General features: G+C 38.7%; 2 protein-coding genes across 4 annotated transcripts in view; both read left to right on the top strand.

Moving 5' to 3' along the window:
- TENT4B (terminal nucleotidyltransferase 4B) overlaps positions 1-10,001 on the top strand; it is a 44,712-nt gene extending 34,711 nt beyond the window's left edge. The window contains exons 6-12 of the mRNA XM_042797539.1: positions 1,812-1,940; positions 3,232-3,445; positions 4,261-4,387; positions 4,487-4,590; positions 6,332-6,519; positions 7,098-7,262; positions 8,580-10,001. Coding sequence (XP_042653473.1) covers positions 1,812-1,940; positions 3,232-3,445; positions 4,261-4,387; positions 4,487-4,590; positions 6,332-6,519; positions 7,098-7,262; positions 8,580-8,759 — 1,107 coding nt within the window. The 3' untranslated portion in view covers positions 8,760-10,001. The remainder of the gene's footprint in view (positions 1-1,811; positions 1,941-3,231; positions 3,446-4,260; positions 4,388-4,486; positions 4,591-6,331; positions 6,520-7,097; positions 7,263-8,579) is intronic.
- Positions 10,002-22,880: 12,879 nt separating this feature from the next.
- Positions 22,881-23,805, top strand: part of ADCY7 (adenylate cyclase 7) — a 68,261-nt gene continuing 67,336 nt past the window's right edge. Inside the window, exon 1 of one of the 3 annotated variants that reach the window (XM_042797417.1) lies at positions 22,881-22,950. The gene's annotated coding sequence lies outside the window, so the exon portion shown is untranslated. Of the gene's footprint in view, positions 23,076-23,805 lie in introns of all 3 variants that reach the window. The other 2 variants (XM_042797416.1, XM_032998186.2) reach the window with 2 other exon arrangements.

Genomic DNA, 23,805 nt, shown 5'->3' with positions numbered 1-23,805 from the left:
GCATACTTGCCCAGGATTGCCTGTGTGCTATTTCAAGACAGGAGGTCGTCTTCTCTTGAGAGCCTGAAGGCATTTTTGTGTGCTTAAAAAAAGCAGTACTGGCATATTCCTGTAACCCTTCAGAGAGGTGGCCTGGGCCTCGGGTCAGGGCATGGCGAGAGCGGGCTGTGCCCCCGCGGAGAGAGCAGGAGCTGTGTGGGGCAGGGGCCTTGCCCGCTGGGGTGCGGTTCTGTGCTACCCCAACCCGAAGAGCAGAGCAGGTCCGGTGACAGGAATCAGGGTCAGCTCATAGTCCAGCTAGCGGCTGGCAGACAAGTCCCCAGCGAGAAGGTCAAGGCTGAGGACACCGAGTCAGTGGTTGGGGTCAGGATTAAGGTCAGGGTCAGCACCAGTGCACAGCAGCATGGCTCAGTCAGACACCAAGGGGAACCGCGGAGGTGAAAAGCAGCTCCAGAGCGAAGTGGAGGGACGCCCAGCCAGGCTTCCCACATGGCGCTTTCCCACACGGCTGCTTTCCCAGCAGCCCAAGCCAAGGCCGTGCAGCTGTGCCACACCAGAGCTGGCCTAGAGCACGGGCAGCTGTGCCACACCAGAGCTGGCCTAGAGCACGGGCAGCTGAGCCTGGTGTGACAGGGGAGAGGTGGTGCTCGCCCTGACACACGGCAGGTAATGGCTGTGCTACTGGGAAGCATCATTTGTTTAACTTGGAGAAAACTGGATGTCTACTGGCCAGGTGACTTCATTGGTGTTCTTGGGGATCTCTCTTGCAGGGCATTCTCTTGGGTCTTATTTTGTCCCATGTAACTTTGAATACCCAGCTGAGGTGTCATGTTCAGTGTTGCCCTTGGAAATGCCTGTTTCTCTCCATCCAGTTTATTTAGGAAGTGTAAGGCAGCTGAAACCTTAATTAAGGGTTTGCAGTTTGCTGAGAAAAATCCCATCTCTGAATTTTGGTATATACTGATATTCAACACTGCAGCTTGTGACTGTAAGTTCTTAATAGTTCACAAAAGTGATCTTGGGATCTTCGTTTAAATATGGCTCCTGATACTCATCGTAAGATTAGTGCAGAGAAGTTCTTGGAGAAATTCTTCTTTTGCTCTTCTCTAACACTAAGGAACTCTTTGGCTCTGTGTTGATGAAAGGAGTGATATTATTGAGCCTATTTTGCCCCCTTCCCTGTGAGGGGATGTACAGAGTGCAGGCATAGCCCCAGCCTCTACTGCTGTCCAAAAGTTCCATGTTCTCTGCACGTGCAGCGTATGCACACCTCTAAGGAAATCCATGTGGACAAACCTATTGAAGGACCAGTTATGCAAAGGTAAGTATTTGGCTCCTTTGAAAATGTTACTTGGGTGTAAGTAGTTTTGAAGAACTGTTTTGAGCTCTGAGCATCTGAAGTACTTGCAGGACAGACGTCTTGGTCCACTTTGGGATATCACCTTGGTTGTAGCAGGAGGATTTTGTTACAGATGTGGGTATCTCCATAGTTCTTCCTTTGCTTTCCTTTTCACTTGAATGAAAAAAAAAAAAACAAACAAACAAGTGTATTTATATATTCAAACAAAATCATTATAATTTTATGAGGTAATAACTTTTTTCTGTTGTTAAGATCTGCCACCAGAGTTGAAGAGTTAAAATAACTGTATTGATCACAGGCAGAGCACTTGGCTTCTCCCCTGTTACTAAAAATAAGTTAGAACTATACTTAGCTTTGAGACTTCATGTAACAGATAGCTTCAGTATGCTTTTTTAGCATCAGTTGTATATATGCATCACAGTATCCTAATATCTTTGTTTTTCTCTTTCAGAAATATCCTGTATTACCGTATCTAGTTTTAGTATTGAAACAGTTCCTGTTGCAGAGGGACCTTAATGAAGTATTTACAGGTGGAATCGGTTCTTATAGTCTTTTTTTAATGGCTGTCAGTTTCCTTCAGGTAAGCTTAATGAAATCTGTTGATGCCATTGGTGCAAAAGGACATTACATTAAGATGAATTTAATCAATCCTTAAATTCATTCATTTAAGCTGTCCTGTTTGTGGTTTTGCACCCCTTTTCATTCTTTTCATTTATAAATAGACTCATCCCACCTGTTTTCTGTTTTTTCTCCCATGCTGGTACTTTTGGTGTTAGAGATGTTTGGATCATCTATTGGTGTATCAACACCAGGCACATCTGTCATTCATATGGTAAAATAACTTCACTGTTGTATAACTTACTTGGAACAAGCTCCATAGGTTAGTGTTAGATGCAGCTGTCCTTTATAACACTTGTTTTCCAGATCATACAACCTGTATGTGCTTTAGTGAATGCAACAGAATTCTGCTTGTTTGTCTAGGTTTTTGAGCTGATGTCAAATAAACAAGTTTTACAACTTTCTCTTAAGTCTAAGGGAACAAAATGCATGAGCTAAATCTCTACTGTTGTGCCTGGGGGAGAAAAATATTGTAGAAACATGAAGTAATGAAGTTGTGGCTTTATCAACCTCATTTTTTTTCTTGTACTAAATGTTATTGTATAACTGTGTGTGTGAATATGTGTACATCTGTACTTCTCCATTTTGTAGTTACTTTTAAGCCTGAGCCTTGAACTGGAGCTTGGTGTTTTCTGAGTGCTATTGCAGTTGCCTGCTGCGCACAAAAGAAATGAAGGCAACAGGCATATCTTTTTGAAAGAAACCAAAATCTCTCCCAACCCTAATTTTTTCTTACATTAAGAGCACTTCCATTTGCTCCTGCAAAAAAAAAAGAAGTCATGTTTTGTATCTGTTACAATTATGAACTGGTTTTGTTCATAATCTCTCAGTCTGCATACTTAACAGTAGAGGGGATCATTTATATAGCTCTGCACGTTAGAAGCCAGTATTTGCATTGCAGACGCAGGTTTGTGAAGTGCAAGCATCTTTGCTTTTTTACAAGAACCCTGCCATTAGTGCTGGAAGTTCACTTCCTGAACTGAAAGATCAAATACAAAATCGTTACTACTCGACAGCCTTATTTTTAAGGGGTGATTAGTTTATAAAAGTTTTGATAGCATCTTGTTTTAAAGATGCAGAACTGCTTTATCAAGGGAAAATACTATGTTTAGACATGTTTGCTTTATATATTATGCTTTATTATTATTTATTGTTGTATTTAGACATGTTTGCTGTGAAAAAAAGAAGGCACTTAAAGGCACTTGAAACTTGGAAGTGTTAAGAAAATTATTTTTTTTCTCTCTTCTTAATAGCTGCATCCCAGGGAAGATGCCTGTATGCCCAATGCCAACTATGGTGTTCTTTTAATAGAGTTTTTTGAATTATATGGACGTCACTTCAATTATCTGAAGACTGGAATCCGAATAAAGGATGGTGGCTCTTATGTTGCCAAGGATGAAGTGCAAAAAAGCATGCTGGATGGCTACAGACCATCAATGCTGTATATTGAAGATCCGTTACAGCCAGGTATCCTCATAAACCAAGGTGTAACATACTGACTAAGAAAAATAGCTAGGGCAATGCTCAATCTGGAGGAGTTTGAGAATAGCGTAGAATGACTGCTGAAAATCAAACAGAAACACCCGATTCATGTCTACGAACTCAAGATGCACTCAGAACACCACGGTTTTCTTTAAGACATGTTGGTAGCAAAAGTTGCAGTGTCACCCAAGAGCGTGCCTGTCCTGTGGCCGGGGGCAGCGTGTGAGACGGGGGGGCCTGAGCATGGGCTGCAGAGGTACCTGTACGTGTATAGGTACGTGCACGTCGTCCCTTTCAGGCTCGTGCTTGCCTGTGTCACAGGTACGCGTACTCTTACACACTCTCCCCGTCTGGTTCTGTGAAGTCACAGAGCTACATAGTGGTTTCAATCTGTACTGTTATTTCAACGTTCAGGTTGATTATTAACTTGAATGGGTGGCTTCTGAAATGGTGAGTCAAGTGCTGTTCAGAAAAAAGAGTTAACATGTATCTGATCTAGAAAAATGTCATCCAGGAGAGTCCTGTTCTACGTGTAATATATGCAGTACAGGATTTTACATTTTTTTTCTTCATGTATTGCACTTTTACCCAGATAATTGTCAGTTTGGGTTTCTGTGCATGTAAATACCTATAGGTCTTTTAAACTCTTTCAGATATTTATGCTTCACTAATCCTGTTGTACAACAGGTAACTGCAGTGCGTTGGGACTTCAGGGCAGTTTTTAAAAAAATACTACTGTCTCCTGTCTGAAAGGAGATGACCATGGTTTCAAACTTATTTAATTATATTCTTATTTTAAGGTAATGATGTTGGGAGGAGTTCCTATGGTGCCATGCAAGTGAAACAGGCTTTTGATTATGCCTATGTTGTTTTGAGCCATGCAGTTTCACCAATAGCTAAATATTATCCTAACAACGAAACAGAAAGGTAAATTTTACAAGTCTAAATCTCATACATTAATTGCTTGCATTTTTGTGCATCTGAAAATCAGTTGTGGTGACGGTTTTGTTTTTTTCCTGTTTACAGTATATTAGGTAGAATAATTAGAGTAACACAAGAAGTGGCCACATACAGAGACTGGATATCAAAGCAGTGGGGAATGCAAAGTAGGACAGAGTCTTCGTGTAATGGTAAGTTTTGACTAAGCGTGGCTGAAAGTGGGAAACTTCCTCCATATTTTGATCATACAGATTTTGTTGTTGCTTTTGCCTCACAGAACGCAATGGATGCATCTTAATATAAATTTACTTTTTTGGTCGGTAGTGATGGACTTTTTCTTGCATTCTCATCCAAAAAATTTACGTTTTTACAAGAGTAAAAAGGCCATACCACATCTTTATTTTACTGTGATAGATTTGGTCAGCATAGAGGTCTGTAAAGAGTGCTGGCTTGCAAAGGGAGACTTTTGAAAAACTTCCAGTTTAAATTACACATGTTGTTACTGTCACTTTTCCTTTGTCCTTTCAGTGTGGACCAGGTTTTAAAAAGAATTACTGGGAATGCTAGTTTAAATCTAAGTCCTTACCCTCTGTTGTCCTTTTATTTTTCATCTTAAAGTTTAACATATTGTATGTGAATGGAACAATATTTAAACCAGGATTGACCACATAGGTGGAATAAGTCTTTTATGCAGAAAAATCCCTAAGTATCAGTCACAATTCTTGTTACTAACAAATGGAAGTACACAAAATCTAGACAGAAAACTTGCTGAGAATGTACTTTAAAATCATTTTTATTTTCATCGCCCATCTTCTGACCGCCAGCCAGTTGCCACCCTCTTGTGGTGTAGGTGTATCTGCTGGCTGGAAGTTTTCAAATTAATTTTAATACTCTCCAAATAATTTTAGACCGTTGCCTACTAGAAGTTTTCTCTTTTTAGGGACTAATCAGAGAAGAAGACACAACTACCCAGTCTCTAGGCTAGGTTGGGATTTTGTTTATTTGTTTTTAAAGCATTTGTTAGCAATTTCCCTCCCTGTCCTTGTAAATTGAATGTGTTTCTGGGCTGTTTGCGTAGACCCTGTGGCACTGCTGTACCCTCTGGTAATGGCAGACAACCACGGTTCGGTCCCACAAACTCCAGAGTAACACTTAGATACCTGCTGTGGTGTATGTATTAAACTCTATATGCAAATACAGCTGGTGGGGCAAGAAATATGTGTTCTGTAAATCAGAGGTAACTCCTAGGTGCCTTATGTGTGATAAAGCAGTAATTAAAAAAATAACCTTCCTGTATCATGGAGATAATGGTAACGGTTACAGTGGTCATCTTGTAGATTTAGTTTGGATTTAACTTCTGATTCTTTGGGGTTTTCGTTAAGGTAGAAGCTTGTGAGATATGAGAGTTCTGTATCTGGTGTTTTCAGTGTAGGGTGTCATACAAAGCAACCAGACTTACTTGGAATTCTTACGATGCTAGCAGCTCCAGCAGAATTAAGTAGGAGTTCCTGAGTATCGGGCATATAGGAACAAAATTTAAACCTATGTATTTGAGTGCTGTTGAAGTGTGTCACGAAACAATCTTATTAAGCATTACATCTGAACTTTGCTACTACCTTTTTTCATGTCTTAACTCTCTAATTTCCATCTTGAACTGTGGGTAATGCTTGGTGGTTTTCATAGTGTACATTAATGGATCTTGTCAGGAAACCACCACACCCTCTGCGAAGTGTTGGATTGCTGCATGCAGTACATACACACAAACACATGCACACATGTATCTGCATGTAATAAAAGTATGTACGTGTGCAGATGTCTGTACGTATCTTGCTGGATATAAATATATAATAACTGAGTGGGTATATAAAAAAAAAAAAAGCAACATATTTTAGCAGTTAATGTGTTCTAATGCTTCTGTTTTGTTCTTAATAGGTAATGGAGTAACCTTGATAGTGGATACTCAGCAGCTAGACAAATGCAACAATAATCTTGCTGAAGAGAATGAAGCACTAGGAAAACCTAGAAATAAAACTTCAGAAACACTTAGTAAGCATTCTTCAAATTCTTCATCGGGTCCTTTATCATCATCATCGTCTACACTGTCCAGCTCTAGTGATGTAGTAAGTACTGGAGGTTTTCTGAATTTGTTTTTTCATTTTCTTTGGGGTTTTTTTCCTGATCTGTATTTCTACAGAATACATTTTGAAAGCTCAGAATCCTAGTTAGATATTTCATCCAGAATCCTAACTTGCATAAGATGTTACCTCTTATGCAATTTCTAGACATGTAAATTGCAGTGTGTTTTTGACACAACACATGTAGAAAGTGAATACAGTAGATACAAAGTTACATAGCCCTCTTTTCTCTGGGAAAACTGTATTTCAAAAAAAAAGACTGATCCTAAGTAATATGCTATTAAAGAAAAACAAAACAAAGCAAAACAAAAAAAAAAAAAACAAACAACAAAACAAAACAAAAAAACAAACAAAGCAAAAATTGGAATCATGCATCAATACATTTTTAAATCTGTCAGTTTTACTCAGTAAGAAGTCTGGATTGAAAGAATTTTAATACCTAACAAAATAAACATGTTTTAAGTTTTGTCCACTGATAGCTTTACTTTTAAGGGAAAACTCATTTGTAGAAAAACTCACTCACTCTTAAGAAAAACTCACTAATACTTTACATTTTCCTGAAGGATTCTGATGGAACACCTTGCAAAACCTCTAAACAGTTGAGTTGTCGTCAGTCTACCACAAACAGAGTGGGGTCACAAGAAGTGTCACTGGAATCCTCCCAGTCAAGTGGGAAAACACAAAATAGCCAAACAGCCAATACATCCAGCAACACGAACAAATCTCAGGTTTGTGAAATGTTTGAAAACAAGAACTGTATAGATTATTTGAATATTACACGTCCTCCATGGAAGGGTAGCTTGTTCTGGAAAGGAAACACTGTGTTTTTCACCTCCCCTTTACCCCACTGAAAAGCTTTGAGCACTGATCATATCTAAAATCACCTGGTTCTCTGTTTAGCTCACACAGATGGGGTAGCAACAGTGGCTTTCCCAGTCTTAAAACAGATGAAATTGGATTGACTTTATTTTGGGAAATATAGATTTGCCAGAAGTATACAGCTGTGTTGCACCCATTTTCTTTTTGCAAAAAGCATGTCAGTCCAGTCTTCACTGCAGAATTTGAAAACTAATGAGACTTGCCTACACTTAATGAAAACCAGCAAAAATCTGTGTTTAAAACTATGACTGGCTGCTCTGTTAGATGTTGATAATTGTTGAACTGTCTTTCATTAAGGGAGGTGAAGATTCCTTGCTGATACATGGAATTGCCTCTAAAGACAAATACCTTTATGATGAGACCTGCCAGAGTTTATGCATTTAGGGGATTTCTCATGTTGTGGAACGCTGCTATGACAACTCAGTAATCTGAAAATATTATATGCCTCTATATACAATATGCTTTGGATATATAGTTAATTTTTTATACTTTTTCAGGATTTGGGACTTCTTTAACCCATGAAAAATAGTCTGGACTCTTCTAGAATATTATTTCTGAAGAGTAATTCTGAAGACTTGCCCCCTACTTGCTGACAATCTATCTCTAGCTAGTAACGAGAGTTTACAAACCAGACCTTGAGATACACCATGAATGTGTGTTTGTGTCGTTACACAGAGCTAGTTCTGGTGCTGGAATGTGAATATGCACCATCTGAGATAACTCTACATCTGTAAAAAGATGATGTATAAAATTATTCCTGGTCTTAAAAGAATGTTTTTCTGAATTTGAACAGATGATATTTGAACAATCTTCATCTGTCATCTTGGATTATGGATTTAAGTTTCTGTAAAACACTTTTTCTGATGGTCACAAAATGGGAGCGATGGAACAGTTCTGTCCTTTCCAGCATTTAAATTGTTTGCTCTTCTCTCTTGACCTGCGTGGTTTTGGGTCTAGAGATGGAATATTTGTTTGAAGCCACCAAGTTTGAAGTTTGTGGTACTGTGCTGCTGTCTAAGCCATGGCCTAGCTTCTTTTGCCATATCAGTTTTTTCAAGAGTACCGCTTTCATGAGTTAATGTCCTCATTATCCAGAAATAGGGTTGTATAATTGCCACAGTTTTTTCTTTTTAGCACTGATTTACCATGTTCTCTTTCTTTTACAGCATGGATCTGCACGGTTATTTCGCTCTTCTAACAAAGGCTTCCAAGGTCCAACAAACTCAAGCCACGGTACCTCAGTCACAAACAAACAACATCAAGGCAGCAAATCACACCATCAGTTTTTCCATGGCAAAAAGAGGAAACATAAGAGGGATGCAGCTCTTTCAGACCTTTGTAGATAGTTGCCTATTTTATGACTGTTCTTCTGTGTGCAATGATCTCATGCTACAGGATAGTTTGATAGTGACTCCTTGGATCTCTTCCGGAGCTTCAGACTGTTCAGACATTGATTAGCAACTGCATTTTTTTTTCCCAGCTCGCCACGGAACGGATCATGAAGATTGATCACTGAAAAAAAAAAAAAAAAAAAAAAACAAAAAAAAAGAAAAAAAAAAGAAAAAAAATTTAAAAGAACAAAAAAAAAATAAAAAAGAGGAAAAAGGCTGCTCATTTGATAAGTCATATGCTACAACAGGGTCATTTAGGATATAAAAGCTTGAATGTAAAATAAATGTATTTCCCATCAGCTCATGCTGACCTGTAGAGGTAGTACTCAGTGTGTCTAGGGGGTGGTAACAAACAAATAAAACACAAAAAAATAGGAAAAAAAGCAAAAAATTGTATTTTGAGGGAAACCCAGCCTTTAAAGGTGAAAGTAATTTGTGCATGATTTTTTTATTATTTTTGCATATACTTACCATTTTATTGTGTATATATAGATGACCATATAGGAAAACTGACATTTGTAATAGTGGATTTGTTAATACTTTTTACATAACATTACTGTTTAAATTGTAAACAAATTTTTCTCAGGATTAGTTTGGAAAATAATCTGAATTGTCATCTTAACATCCATATAAAGAGACATTACTAGTTATATTGCTCAGAATTTCTTTTCTTGGCATTTAAAAGATTTAATAGGACATTTGATCTGCAAAAGCTGTTCCTCTGAAAGAAAGGTTTATGGTGGCAAATGAAGCTTTTCATTTGTATAAAGTGTACGTGTATTTTGTGTAGACACTGAGCTTGTCATCTCGGAGAAGTATCCTTCACCTTGTTTTCTAGAGTGCCATCATTTCAGGCAATGGGGTTTTATAGTTGCATCCTTCTCTTCCTCCCCTTAGTGGTCTCTTCCCAACCCTTTCTTTTTTTTAAAGAAATATAAAGCCACTTGGGTTTTTTTTTGTTTGGTTGTTGGTGGTGATTGTTTTCTTCTTTTTTTTTGGTTTTCAAAAAACAAACAGTTTGTTACAGATGTTTGCATTCCTGGGCTGCTTTAATCCCATGCCTCTTTGTTTGTGCCTTCCCTCCCCCTTCCAGGTCTGGGTTTTTTTGTCTTTTATATTTTTGCTAACTCCTGTAGGAGATGATAACTGTTGAAGCTTTAAGTAAATTTTACAATTAAAGTATTTTTTTCTCACTCCCCTCTTAGGCATTTTTATATTTACACTTAATTATTAAAAAAAAAAAAAAACACAAAAACAAACCAACAAAAAAAAAACAAACCGAACAAACAAACAAAACAAAACAAAAAAAAACCAAACAACTTCAGATAATGAAATATATTTTGTATTGCCTTAAAGACCCAAACCTTTCATATCTCATAGTATTTCTTCATTGACCTAGTTATCATTTAATTTAAACTCCGCATTTGTCTGGTTCAGTCGCATTACAGGTCTAGGTTGCAGCAACTTTGGTGCCATGAATGCGAATTAAATGTGTAATTACACCCACAGGCATAGCTTGGAACAGGAGTTGGGACACTTCAATGGTAGAAAGTTAAGTGGCATTTACTTTCACTTATTTCTTTAAAGAGGAAAGTGTACTTGGCATACGTGGCTGTATTTAATGCAGCTGTCCTGGAAATGATGCTTTTATAAAAAGTATTATTAGCTTTTAGAGATTTTTTTTTAATACGCATTTACAGAATATTACAGACCAACCTGACCTTTAATGGGCACTAATGAGTGCAATGATTTTTAAAGTAAAATGATGCTAAAATAAGACCAGAACTGATGTCATCACTTAAATTAATAAACATTTTCAATGTGTTAAAGTGTTTTACTTCAAAAAGGAAAATACATATATTCCAAAAATACGGAAAGTCGTAATATTTACTCAAACACTAAGCTTAAGTGATGTTAATTTGACAATGGTTTATTTTTTAAAAAAAATTTTAGATTCATATTTTAATTTGGTCAGATAATTTTATCAACAAGATGTTGAGCTTTTGTTCCTAGAAACTAGTAAAAGTTGTACCACATGATGCATAATCACAGTATTTATTTTGTTTTAGATTATTGTGAATGTGTAGATTTATGTTCACCGCTTAGGGAACAATTATTTATAAATTATATTAATCCAGTATTGTTAGCTGCTATTAGCAAAACTGTTCCAAAACTTAATACTTGCAAAGATCTGTATCGCATTTACCACACTGAAGTGTTTTTAAAAGAATCACCCTCATCGTTGAAAGCAAATGTACTCTTAGGGTGCAGATATTAGTGTTCCAATAAGCATGTGATAATTTTAAGGTGGTGGTAGCGGGAAGATAATCTTGATTCCATTGGGAATCTTAGGTTTGCCTCAATTTATGGTTTTCATAAATTTAATGGAAAATAGCTTTTCCTGGACTGCTCAAGTTTCTTTTTGGTAAACAGTATCTTTCTAAAAGAAAAAAAAAGAAAAAAAAAAAAGAAAAAAAAAAAAGCATGAAGGAAAAATTGAGGTATTTTACATTGCCTCAAATGACCAGCATTGTATTCATAAAATACTGTATATCTTGCAAATCTTTATTTAAACAGAACAGTTGAACTGTTCGTTTTTCAATCTGAAGTAAAATACTTTCAAGACCTTTTAGTTTGCCTGCTCATTTGTCTTGTACATTTCATCTCTGTATTTGACTCAAGTCTAATTCCTTTTTGAGTTTCAATACTTTTGTGAAGATTTTGTGAATATATGAAAAATAAATGTTTAATCTAACTACTGCAGTTTATCACCATTCTTGACACTTACCCTTTTTTTTCCTTCACAGTACTGTGGAAAGAGCAGACTACTCAAGGCACTTTGTAACATTTTTTGTAGTATCTGGGCGCTTCCCCAGCTGAGTGCCAGGCCCCTCTGCCTGGGATTTGGAAGCTTCTTTTGCTGGAGTGGGCCTGGTCTGCCGCGTTTCCTTCTGGGAGAGCTGAAGCAGAGTCTGTATGCCTCAGAATAAGTGGAAGAATATACACGTATAAAGGGTTCTTAATGCATTATTTCTCTCTAACTTTCCTCTGCACTATACATAGGAAACTTGTGCAAGGATCTGTTTACTTTGCCTTCTGAGCTGGGGTGAGTGGTAGTGTTCCAGCTGCAGGACAGCCGAGGAGGGCACTGCAGAAATACGCAAAAGTTCATTTGAGCTACCTTCAGCTGGAAACGGTGTTGAGCACAGGTCCTGAAGCATGACTGATACTAATAAAGTATCTTCTTAACTTTGGTTATTTTCCGTCCTCGCATGAATCTGTAGGGAGGCGTACACATGCTGGAAGTTCTTGTAGTCCTGCCGCTGGTGGTTTACCAAAGACCATCGGAAATATATAAGCTGGAATGTTTATCCATCTTTCTGTTTGACATTAGATGTATTTGTCAAGGGTTTTTTTACTTTTTTATTTTAGAATAATTCAAAAGATGCTTATAGTTAAAAGCTGTGTATTTATTTTTTTTGTTTTAATTGTCAGTCTTCTACCTTGTGCAGAAAAGAGGCTGAAATGTAAGTAACTCTTCCTGTTTGTGAGACATGACGTGGTTCTGTTTGCTGACTTCCATGTTCTGTGCATCTTCCTCTGAATTTACAGCTCAGGTTTTTATGTGTTTATTATAAACTTCTTTTCCTAGAATTTAATCTTTAGAAAATAATTAGTTGTCCAGTGGCTGGTGGCAACTTTTTTTTATGTACTTTCAAAATGGACCTTTTCCATTTTATATCTGGATTCATCAAGAGTGCACCCTAAATATAACACGTGAGCAACTGATTAGAAAATAGTCTCATCTTGAAAATGTATTGTAAATAAAAGCAGCCAGCCATTTGACATATTGATGGATGTTAAACTCATGACAGCTCTTAAAACTGAATGTGTGACTCCAACATTATTTTCCTGAATAGTAAAAGCTGTATGAGAGTACAAAGTATGCAATTACTCAAGAAGGGAGTGTATTTACCTATTTAGGGGCTGTAACAAAAAATACATTTAATTATTCTAGCTCCTGATAAAGTGCAAAAAGTAGTGATTATTTCTTCTGTTAATGCTTGCAACTCGATTCTTTTGCTTCATGATGCAAAATAATTTTCTAAGAGTCAAGTTTATGATGTCTTGAAACTGTCTTGAAAGTGCAGAATTTGAGAGCTTTATTTTCTAGATAATTTGTAGTGTCTCTGCAAGTTTTATTCACAAATGTTTTCCAGGTGCAATGACCTAAATGTAAATGAGTCATTTACCAGCAGTTCTGACAGACATGTATTCATGGTTTCATCTGTAAGTTGAAACCAGCTTTGCAGTTCTCATGGTGCTTAATTACATCACAGTTGTAGATGTTTCTGTGCCAAAGTTACTGGGCTCTTCCCCACAGTAATTTGCTCTGAGCCTAATTAACTAACCTGCAAAGTTTGATTGTTAGGATGTTTGAGATGATTGCAGAGAAATTATTCAGCACCAAGAATCCTTTGCAAGTTACTTAATGAACAATGTCCTGAGTAACACAGGAATTAAAATTCACATGGCCTTACTTCGTCTTCACAAGCCCAATGTTTGTGCCAAGTGTCTACTTGAGAAGGAAATAGGAATAAAAGAGCCAGAAAGTGGCTGTTAATTGTGCATTTTAGCATGGCAGCGCTAGATGAAATTAATTTACATTTCAGATTACTCTAAAATTTAGTACAGCTTTGATGTTAATTCTTAGTATATTCACTGATTTTCCCACCATGACCATTTTATCAATTTGTAGACTCCAAAACCTTCTAACAGAAGCGCGGTGCCTTTCTTAGACACCCTGGCCATACAGTTCAGCAGGCCTCTCTCTTGGGAGTAGCTAGCTTAAAAATCGTCTGTTCCTGTTTGCTCCTTCCTATAGCAGGGCAACCAGTGGTGAACATGGATAGGTGTGAAACGGGGACAAAAAAGGAACGTGAATCTTTAGTTTGCTGTAAATTAATTGGTAAAAGCTGATGGGATCCTGAAAATCACTTATGTACACAAATAAGTAAGGGGAAGGCGAAGAATTCTTGGAGATACTCTGCATAAAAGCCATTTGGAAGAATGCCAACTTTCTGTCTTCCAAGATGCATGAACAATGAGGTGCTGCGAGTTGTCTGGTGAGTTCGCTCAGATATTACTTCTTGTCGGATACTGAACAGGTGAATCTGCTCACTATCGAAATATGTTGAAGGTTTCTACATTCTGCCGCAAGTTTAAATAGCTAAAAAGGTGTTTTTCATCAGTAAGACTGGTACTGGTATGTCTTGGTTCTGCTATCTCCTGATAAGAGTCCTTCAAAAGATGTCTCTCTAACCCTTGATGGCTCTTGATATTTTCAATTTGCTGACCTGTGTCTCCTAATCCTTTTTAAACTGAGTCCACCCTTTGTTATTTTGTGGCCCAGAGATTTGGTGGTGAATATGGCATTTATCAAATCCTGCCCAACAGGCTATAGTGAAGCCTGTTGGGGATGGAGATTGATAGTCCTTTAAAAAGAATACTTACTGCAGCTACAGATGTTTTTTAAAGAAAAATAAACCACAAACCTCATTAATTGAGCAGGCTAAAGTAAGAATATGTCCCCCTATCCCTCATACATCCATATTTGAAGCTAGTTTCTGCAAAATCATTCAACAATCTCATGTTTGGATGCTAGGCTGTTACTAAAAAAATTTTTTTAATCCTGTATAATGAAGTCTTAATTTCCCATAGTACAAAACACCTGAGGAAGAAACCACTTGGCTGTATGCAAGAGCTGGCTTGCAAAGAATGCATTTGTGTGGTGGTGGAGGAAGTCTGAGGAACCATGGGTGCAAATTTGGTGAGTGTTTTTCTTGTTTAAAATAAAAAAAAAAGCGCTTTTGTACAGGTATATAAAATAACTTTTGCTTATATATGAAGCAGTGTTTGACACTCTAGCTGAAAGATCATTAGGCAATCAAATGCTTCTGAATAGCTAATAAAGAAAATAATCTGTGCTCTCCACTGCATTTGGACAGGTCTAAAGTTCATTTACGGAACCAGATTTGATGACAGCGAAATCTGAAAATAAACCTTGTTCAAATTGCTTGTTTATGCTGCCTGGCAATGTAACACAACAATATCTGTTCTGAACTTAAAGCTTCCGTCTTAAAACAAAAGAAAGCAAATCCACCTTGCTGGTTTGTATACAGCAGATTGTTGCACCAGAAGTATGAAGAAATATTTTTCTTAATAACATTATGTAGTTTAGGTGAAATATGCATTAGTGGTGGTTGTTTGTTGTTTGCATTTCCCTCCTCCTGTGGCCTATTTCCAAACAAGACTTGTTTATTCTTACAGTAAGTAGGGGACTGATCAAGGCTGGGCTTTTTTTTTTTTTTTTTTTTTTGTCTTAATCCTCTTCACTATAGCGGATCTTGAACCAAACTTGTTTGTGGTTGCTTGGTAATGAGTAACTCTGAAAAGACCGTTCTCAGTCAGAAAAATCAAAGGCTAACCCAACAGCAGGTAGAAATCTTTTATATTGTCTTCCTTCAATACTAACTTGTTTGCTTTTTCTTTTCAAAATTTCTGACAGTGCAAGGGAGAAGTAGCTTCTAAAATAATGTAACTTTTTCCTTAAGATTTTTATTCATCCCAAAGTGTGTCTTACTAAATTGGTGTTATGATGTAAACTTTTATCCATCAAGATAACACATTAAAGCAATTAATTGCTGAAAATATCAAGTATCTCTGAGATGGAGTGCGTGCCATCTAGTGAATCACTTTTGTGGAGTGTTCAAGCAACATACTACAACTGCAGCAGGTAGTTTGAAGGCTTCTGTTTTATCCTGTTTGTATGCAAACAATAGCACCTTCAGGTAATAGTAACTTACTTGGTGTTGCTGAGCTACTGCCAGCACATACGCATCCTGAATCCTACAGAATCCCACTACTAAGGTTATAGCTGAGAAGACTGAATTTTGTTGCCTAAAAAAAAAGAGTTTGAGCAATATTAGTAGGGTCAGGAGCCAAGGAGGTGGTAAGAGGAGCAGGGTTGCCCTGGCACCTCTGGCTGTGCGGGCCAGCAGCCGTCGCTTCCTCCGGCAGAACAGGCCAGAGACTGCCAGGGCCAGCTCTCACTGCCCCGGGCCTGCTTTCCTACACAAAGTGCTTTATATAAATATATTTAACAACCAAGTACTTATAAATTCTTCAGAATGAAGTCACATGATGGCCTATCAAAACCAGAACAAACTTCTTGGAGAGTATAGGCAAATACAGAATCTAAAGCATTAAGGAGTGAAAGGGAAGGAATCCAATTTTTGCAGTTACTGAGAGTGCTGGTCTGGTAAAACTATACAATGCATGGATAGTCTGATTTACAAAAACAAACAAACCAAAACAAACCCTAAATCTTGAAATGGCATTACTGCACTTAATTTCTATTGAATAAACTAATATTTTTGATTACAGTAGTGATTTTAGATGAGTATTTTTGAAGTAAAAGCAATAGAAAACAAGTAATGAAATAATGAAATAATGCTAGTTCTGTAGCTTCTGTATTATGTACTTTTTTCCTAGTTATCAACACTTAGACATAAAAATCTGTCCAGGAAAAACAGTAGTTGTGAACTCTTAATTACTGTACTTGTACATTTGGGAAAGTCTGAACGTTCTGGTGCTGCTTAGTGAGGGTAAACTACAATTAACAATTATGATGAGCTGGTGCAATGCTAAAAGGACATAAATTAGAACTGATGTTTACTTTTCTGATGTCATTATTAGAAAGTTATTTATTTTAATTTGTTTTCTCAATTTTTATACACTTTTTCTACCTTTGTGCCTCATCTGGCCTGCACAGGAAATCACAGCTGTCCTGTGCTCTTGCTGGCTGCTGGCATCCGTTAAGACATAATTTAATGAGCTGGACGGATCACTGTTAAAGAACAGCAGGTATGCATTTTTGATACAACTGTGCTAGAAGCTAGTTAAGTTTCTCCCCTGTTCAGTAGTCCAGCCACATGGAAAAATTGTATCATAACAATACTAGTACAACCCACAGTCACATGGACATGCTAAAGCACTAGACAATCCTTATGCTGAAATGAATCACTTCCCACCAGATGTCAGTTCATAGTGTGTTGTATCGGAATAGTGAAGATGGAGTATGAACACAATTTTAATGTTACTACATCAATAAAAATTCTTAGATTTTTATTGCAAAGGAGAGAAACCTTTGCTGTTGCAAATTTGAGGTTACTCATTTGCCTTACTGTAAGAATTGCCACTAAAAGCCTGGTTCTGTTGAATTCTGTTGAATTTAATTCCTACTGATTTCAATGAGATCAATTTTATCTTGGTTTTTTTTCTGATTTTTCAGTCCCTTGATTTCAGAGCTTCAAAGACTTTTAACTATTTTTAGACAAAAGCAAATGTGTGTATGTCATTAGAGTGATTAGAACTATGCGGACATCTTGCTCAGTTCTAGACCACCCATTCACACTTGACTCATCTTCAATCCAAGTTTGTTCAGAAGACAACAGCCAAAATGTCAGAAACCATGCCAGTCAACAGAGTAACTGTGCACAGGTCGTGGCTTCCTCAGGGGGATGAAGGAGAAGGTGGTGCTCGAGGCCCTTCCTCCAGCTGCTGGTGAGTGGGGGAGGACTTCAGCAGGGACAGGGGCCCAGGGCCTCGGCCAGATTTGCCTTCACAAGCCAGGTTAACCGCTTGCCCACTGTTTGATCCGCTGAGGCAAGACTGACCCTTAAAACCTCCTTGCCCCACATTTAATAGCATCTCAATGTCTGGTGGTACCAGGATGGGTTTTGATGCTGGTCTTGTGAGCAATTAAGTGACACCATCCGTCACTGCTGCAGCAGAACTCAGGGTTTTCAGGAAAGTAAGAAACTAAAGCATTTCCCATCTTAGTCCTGCTCAGCTTTGCCATAGTTAATATATCGGTTTGTTTGAAAATACCAACTACTTAGAGGAAAACACACTCTATATCTCACCATAAAGCAAAATAAAGGGAGAGCTGTATACTTTCTCTGTATTATCTCTTGCCATCTAAATACTATAATCTTCAAGAAGACAGCTATTTCCTTAAGCTCGGTAAATTAATATAAATGACTGGATCCTCAGGTAATATAAATAATTTTTATTCCAATGGCTTTGATATAATAGGGCTATGTTGATTTAAACTGATGAAGTTTGTCAACACGTGTAAAATTGCCTTGTAACAGACTTCTTTTTTTTTTTTTTCCTTTTTTTCAGTAAATCCATGTTTCCTAGTGGGTTCTCTAGGAACTTTCTGTTTTAGAATTGTATTCCAATTTACTTAAAAGTGTTTTGGTACATGGCCCGTTTGTTTCTCACTGATTTTTCCAAAGTATTCTTTTTTTTTCCAGTATGCCCTCCTGGCTACTAACACAAAGACACTGGAAGTGCAAATTGAAAACAGCGAAATAGTTTCATCATTCACTGTGAAAATAAAATTATCTGTTCTTTTCTGCGTTCTTTAAATCAATTAACATCTTCCATTTTGTTATAACATCCACCTGCAGTGTTGTGGTATCCAACAGAGAAATGGCCTTCCTGTCACTTATTTTCTTCCCTTGTGTAACTTGCCAATTAACAAAAAGAAAGAGTAACCCCTCAATCAGACCATCTAACAGTTTTCTAGGAGGACATAGACCAGATCTTCTGTCACTCAGCATTATTGAGAGTAATTCAGTTTCTAGAAGAAAATGTTCCATTTTAATACAGGAAGATTTTAAACCCAATCTGATCTATAGCCCTCGGTGCAGTCCAAATCACACCTGCAGGTGCAGGTAAAAGATTTACGCGATTAGCCAGGCACTGATTTTTCAAGGCACAAAGCACATTCTCCCTCTGGAGAAAGAACTTTAAGCATGAGTAGGAGAGGAGATGGAGATATTTTTCTGATTCTTAATCCAAGAAGTCAGAACCTCCTGTCCCCAGGCTCTGGAGCTGCAGGCAGTGGGACCTGAATTCCTAAGTCCCTCAGTTCCTCTAGAAAACAATATATTAGCTCCTCAGTCATGTACTTTTTTTGACTGTTGGTACTTTTCCTAATATATTCTGTCATTTCACAGTGCTGTGAGTTTGAGTTGGGCTTGAAGTTTTCTTTGGAGAAATTACTGTTGTAGAATTAAGTCCCACTGACTTTCATGAATTCTGGAATGCTAGAAAATATGATCGTCATTCCAAGTCAGTTAGACTCTTGGACAGCTTTAAAAGAAATAACAAATAGGACAAGAGACCTGAATAGCTTTTCATTTCCATAAAGAAACACGCATGGCATTTATTTCTTTATCTACAGAAAAGCAGCAAGTGATTCCCAGAAGTGCGTTTACTTGATCTGAGGGCCTAGAAATGCAAACTACATAGCAGCAGTGAAACTCTGCCTTCTCTTTAGCCTGGCTGATGCAGTAAGATGCTCCTGTGTTTAATAGCATAAGCTTAATTGATGCTAATATTGCCCTGTAAATGAGGGTGATAGCAATGTAGCAGCTCAAAATAATTTCTCATTCCACTCTTCCTAAGCATGTAGTGCCTAATACTTAAGGATTGTTCTGTTGTTAGATATCTTTGAACTCATAAATTTACAGGAAATAGCAAATAATTTACTCAAGTTACTTGTTCCATTTCCAAAATTGATCAGTGGCCAAAGAGAGTAGTGTGTGCCTATGCACACTGGTAAATAGATGCTGAATCTCATCCAAAACAAATAAATCGTTCTAATAAATACTTCCTGCTATAGCATTCATTAAAGACAACATTTTACTCCTGCCTTTCTGAATCAGAATTGTGAAACTAGTGAAGAAAAGCAGGGGTTATAGTTGTGGTCACTGTTTCTGGGTATACGAGGAACTGCAAAAAGGCAGCATGATAAAGCATGCTTTCCTAAATACCATCTGCTGTGGTTTTGCAGGATGTCAAAGGAATACTTAAAAGGAGTGAATATATTTAAAAGCCTACCTGCTAATTTTAAAAGTACTACTTAACATATTATGCTACTTAAGATTATATTACATCTAACCCCAAAAGTAGTCTACTGTATGTTAATTTTCAAATTATTCCTAAGGAATTAAAATAATGTTTTCTGGGGGTATAACTGTATTTCTGATTTGCTTTCATCACACATTTATTTGGTCAGCAACCATCCTCTGAGTCCTAACTGACTCACTTATGGGAGCCACTGAAAATCTGAATTTTGAAACATTTTGCAAATAAAATGATTTAGAAGTAGCTTGCTGGGACCAAATGCTGTCATCCCCTTTACTACTGTGACTAGTACAGGCACACATATACTGAAGGCAGATTTAACCCACAATGACTTACTGAGAGGAAAACGTAACCCCCCACGTGAGAATTATAGTTGAAGATTACTATGTTTTTCTATTTCTGCTTCTTTTAAAAATAGTGATCTTTCCCTGTTTCAGAATGATTCATGGCACTGGGCACTATGGCAGTTTACATTGAAGCACACATCTGAATTGTACAAAACTGACTTCTGTAATGCTCTGTAACTCAGCTTGTAAATGACACTGCAAGCACTGCAAGTAGATGTGGTATAAACACCCTATCTACAAATAATTTAAATAGAAATTTGAAAAATAGCTTGGATTTTATTTTATTATATTTTTATCAGTTAATGTGTTGCATTTTATTTTAACTAAAAATTAAAATTATTTATTATACATTACAGTCATCCAATTCAATCTTTAGAAGGATTAGATTTGTGTGTTTAATACTCTGGTTTTACACATTCAATACGGACATGTCATTGTAGAGCTGCTGGACTTTTTCCTAAGAGCTTGAAAATGAGAATGCTTGCTTGTCTATAAAGAACACTTTCACAGAAGGAAATAAAACCCTAGGGACTGCTGTATTCTGATTAGGACAACATAATTTCAGATGAACCTTTAATTGAGGGCTACATTTTCACAGTATCAAACATCTGCATCTATCACATAAACATAGGAAATTTATTTTAGATCAATCTGTAGGTACAAAAAGATAAGCCATTAAAATGACAGGCTAGGTGCTATCACTTTCTCTCACCCAGGACAGAACCTTACGCTTGGGTAGTCGCACTGAGCAGGGCTCCCAGCAATGTCAGGTGCTCTCCAGTAAGGGGTGGTAGCATCTGGGTTGTGAAAATCAGCCGTGACTGTACTTCAGCTGCATGGCACCCAAGAGAAAAATTAGCATCAGAAAAAAGAAAAGGGGAAGTCTATATGTAGCATATGCAGGAGCCAATTAACTGTATATTAATTTCCAAATTTTGCTTTTTTCCTTTTACATCCATTTCACTAAAAATGTGTTATAGTAATTACGAGTAGTTGAAGATCAAGCTGCACAACAGTGTACGTACAGCACTTGCGGTGTTTTGGAAGTGTTGCCATTAAAAAAAACCCTACAATGTCAGTTGCACTGAATAATGCAGGAATTTTAGATTTTACTCTGGGATAGCAAATATTTGTGGGTATACAGAAATGATGTTAAGCAGTTTGTGTACGCAGAAGGTCCACAAAATTTTGATGAAGTGGTAAATGGAGTCCATCTGTTCTGAAATGACTCAATTTATGATCTCAGCAGAACAATGTATTTTCCATTTCCTGCAGTTTTAAAATCTTGTTATCTAATCCAACTTTCAGTGAAGACAAGGAAAGCTTTTCAACAAGCATTTTACTGAAAGATCCTTTTTCTCCTCTCCCCTAAGAAATGGTCTGAATATCCTATGCACTGCTTTCATCTGAATGCTCCAATAATTTCTTAGTGCTTTTCAGATACACGATGTCCAAAACAGGAATGGGAAGACCTAGGTAAGATTAAGTAACTTGCTCAAGGCTGCACATAAAAGTGTCACAGGGCAGGGAACAGAGGAGCAGAGTCCAGCTCACTTGCTGCCTAGTCCTGTGCCTCAGGTATATAATCACTTCTTCTCCAGCTGTATTCATTATATACTTGTCCCAAATTCCTGAAGCAGGATTTAAATTCCTTTCCACAATTCCCAGTCCTAACAGCCCCAAAGCATCCCACTGACAGGGCAGTCTCAGAAAATACAACATTTCCCATTTGCCCACCAGTATTCAAACAGGAGCTTAGAGGGTCGAAGCTGTCGTGCTTGTGGTGTGTGTGCTGAGCTGCTGCTCCTTCCAAGTGGGTTAATTCAGGCATACAGCTCAGGCCCACAGAGTGTACCGCCTGGCTAGCAGTACACAAATGGAAATTGTTGTATTTAGTTAATAAGAATGTACTACTGCAGTAATGGTACGACCGTGGACAATGAACGCGTGGTTGTAGCTGCAGGTAGCCAGGCACATGCCTGCCTGCCACGGGCTGTGTGTGGTCACCTGTGACTAATGCCTCCCCAGATAATCCAAGAATCCACATAAATCAGCGTTTCTTCTTATTGCCTTCAATGAACTTTGCATCGGACTTACATGTGGTAGAGCCAGGCTTGGTCTGAATTAGCGGCCACATGTTCAAGGCTCAATACACGGAGGAATCATCGTCAGCCCAGTGAAACTCGCCCAAAATATACTGAGAGGACCAAATGGAGGAATGGGAAACGGATGCCATGAGATGGCCGCAGTGAGGGCCTGTGGGGGTCTGGTCCCTCGTCCCCTGGTGCAGCCTGGCTGAGGGGAAGGTCAGAGTCCTGCCAAAAGCACCCCGACAGTGGCCAGATTTCCAACAGTTGGCTGTAAACCTTCATATTTTTTAGGGTCTCGGTCAGAAGTTTGTTTCCACACCTCTACAGCGTGTATGCTGCCGATGGCTACTTGCTCCCCCCCGCGGGAATCGGGTGGGGAGGACGCTGACTCCCGCCAGACCGACGGACAGGGCGGTGCAGACCCAGACCCCCGGCCAGAGGGTGGGTACTCAGGGCCGAGGCGATCCGGCCCGGGCGCCCGCCCTCAGGTGCGCGGCGGGGTCCCGCGGCCCCCACAGCCGGCCCTGAGGGGCCCGCCCGCCCTCAGCGCGGCGGGCGGCTCCGCCGGCCCCCGGGACACCGCGGGCGGCGGCGGGGGAGGCGGAGGAGGAGGAGGAGGAGGAAAGAGAAGGCGGAGGCGGGGCGCCCGGCCCCAGCCCTGAGCCGCTGCCCCGCCGCTGCCTGCTCCTCTTCCGCCGGCCGCAGGTGAGAGATCGCGGCGGGAGGGTGAGGGCCCCGGCGTCGCAGCCCCTTCTCGCGGAGTGGGGCCGGCGGCCACCCGCGGGCTCCCGCGGCCCCGCTCCGCGGAGCGCGAAATTAAAAAAGACTCGGTAGGCTGCTTCTCTAATAGTTATTTACTGCTCTTTATTACACCACTTGATCCACTTGGGAACAGCGAACAAAGTTTAAGGCCCCCAAACCTTTCTCCAAGTTTATTTTGCTTAGGAAAAGGCAGATTGGGTAAGATGCGAGGCCTCATAATTTATGTGCGTGTCTGCACACCGGGTGAATGGAGAAGTTATTCGGTGGGTTTGTCTTTTGCGTAGTAATGCGCTCAAAAACCAAAAGCTGACTGTTCTGTTACGGAGCTTTTTGGATCTTTTTTTGCTTGCACTTTCTTAGCACTATAGGGCATTGAATTGCTGAAAGAGGTACTTAAATATCCGGGGAAAACTTGAAATATCTGCAGAAGGTTGGTTTATGCCTTTTTTTTTTTTTTTACTGCTGAATAGGTAAGTCACTTCTCAGTAGGACATGTTACGGCATTTCTATAACAAGTGCGCTCTGTGTTAATAATGGGATTAAAACTTCTCATACATACAATGCAGCATTTGATCATTATTGCTAGGATCTTTTGTTTGCTGGTGGCAGATAAAGTATATCATACAGCGGGGCCATATTGTTGCCAGCAACCCAGGACCACACTAAAGTCTGTTGAACTTGAGACTTCTTTTGTGACGGGTAAGGATGTGGTCTGGAGAAGTGCTGATGACGGGCAATGACACTTTGAAAGCATTTTTGGACGCGCAAAGTAAATACAAGGCATGATGTTTGAATTTG

Source organism: Tyto alba, unplaced genomic scaffold (genome assembly GCF_018691265.1).
Source record: "Tyto alba isolate M040663 unplaced genomic scaffold, T.alba_DEE_v4.0 Super-Scaffold_26, whole genome shotgun sequence".
Lineage (NCBI taxonomy): Eukaryota > Metazoa > Chordata > Aves > Strigiformes > Tytonidae > Tyto > Tyto alba.
The sequence above is the reverse complement of the archived record's forward strand: the minus strand, read 5'-3'. Positions and strand labels throughout refer to the sequence as shown.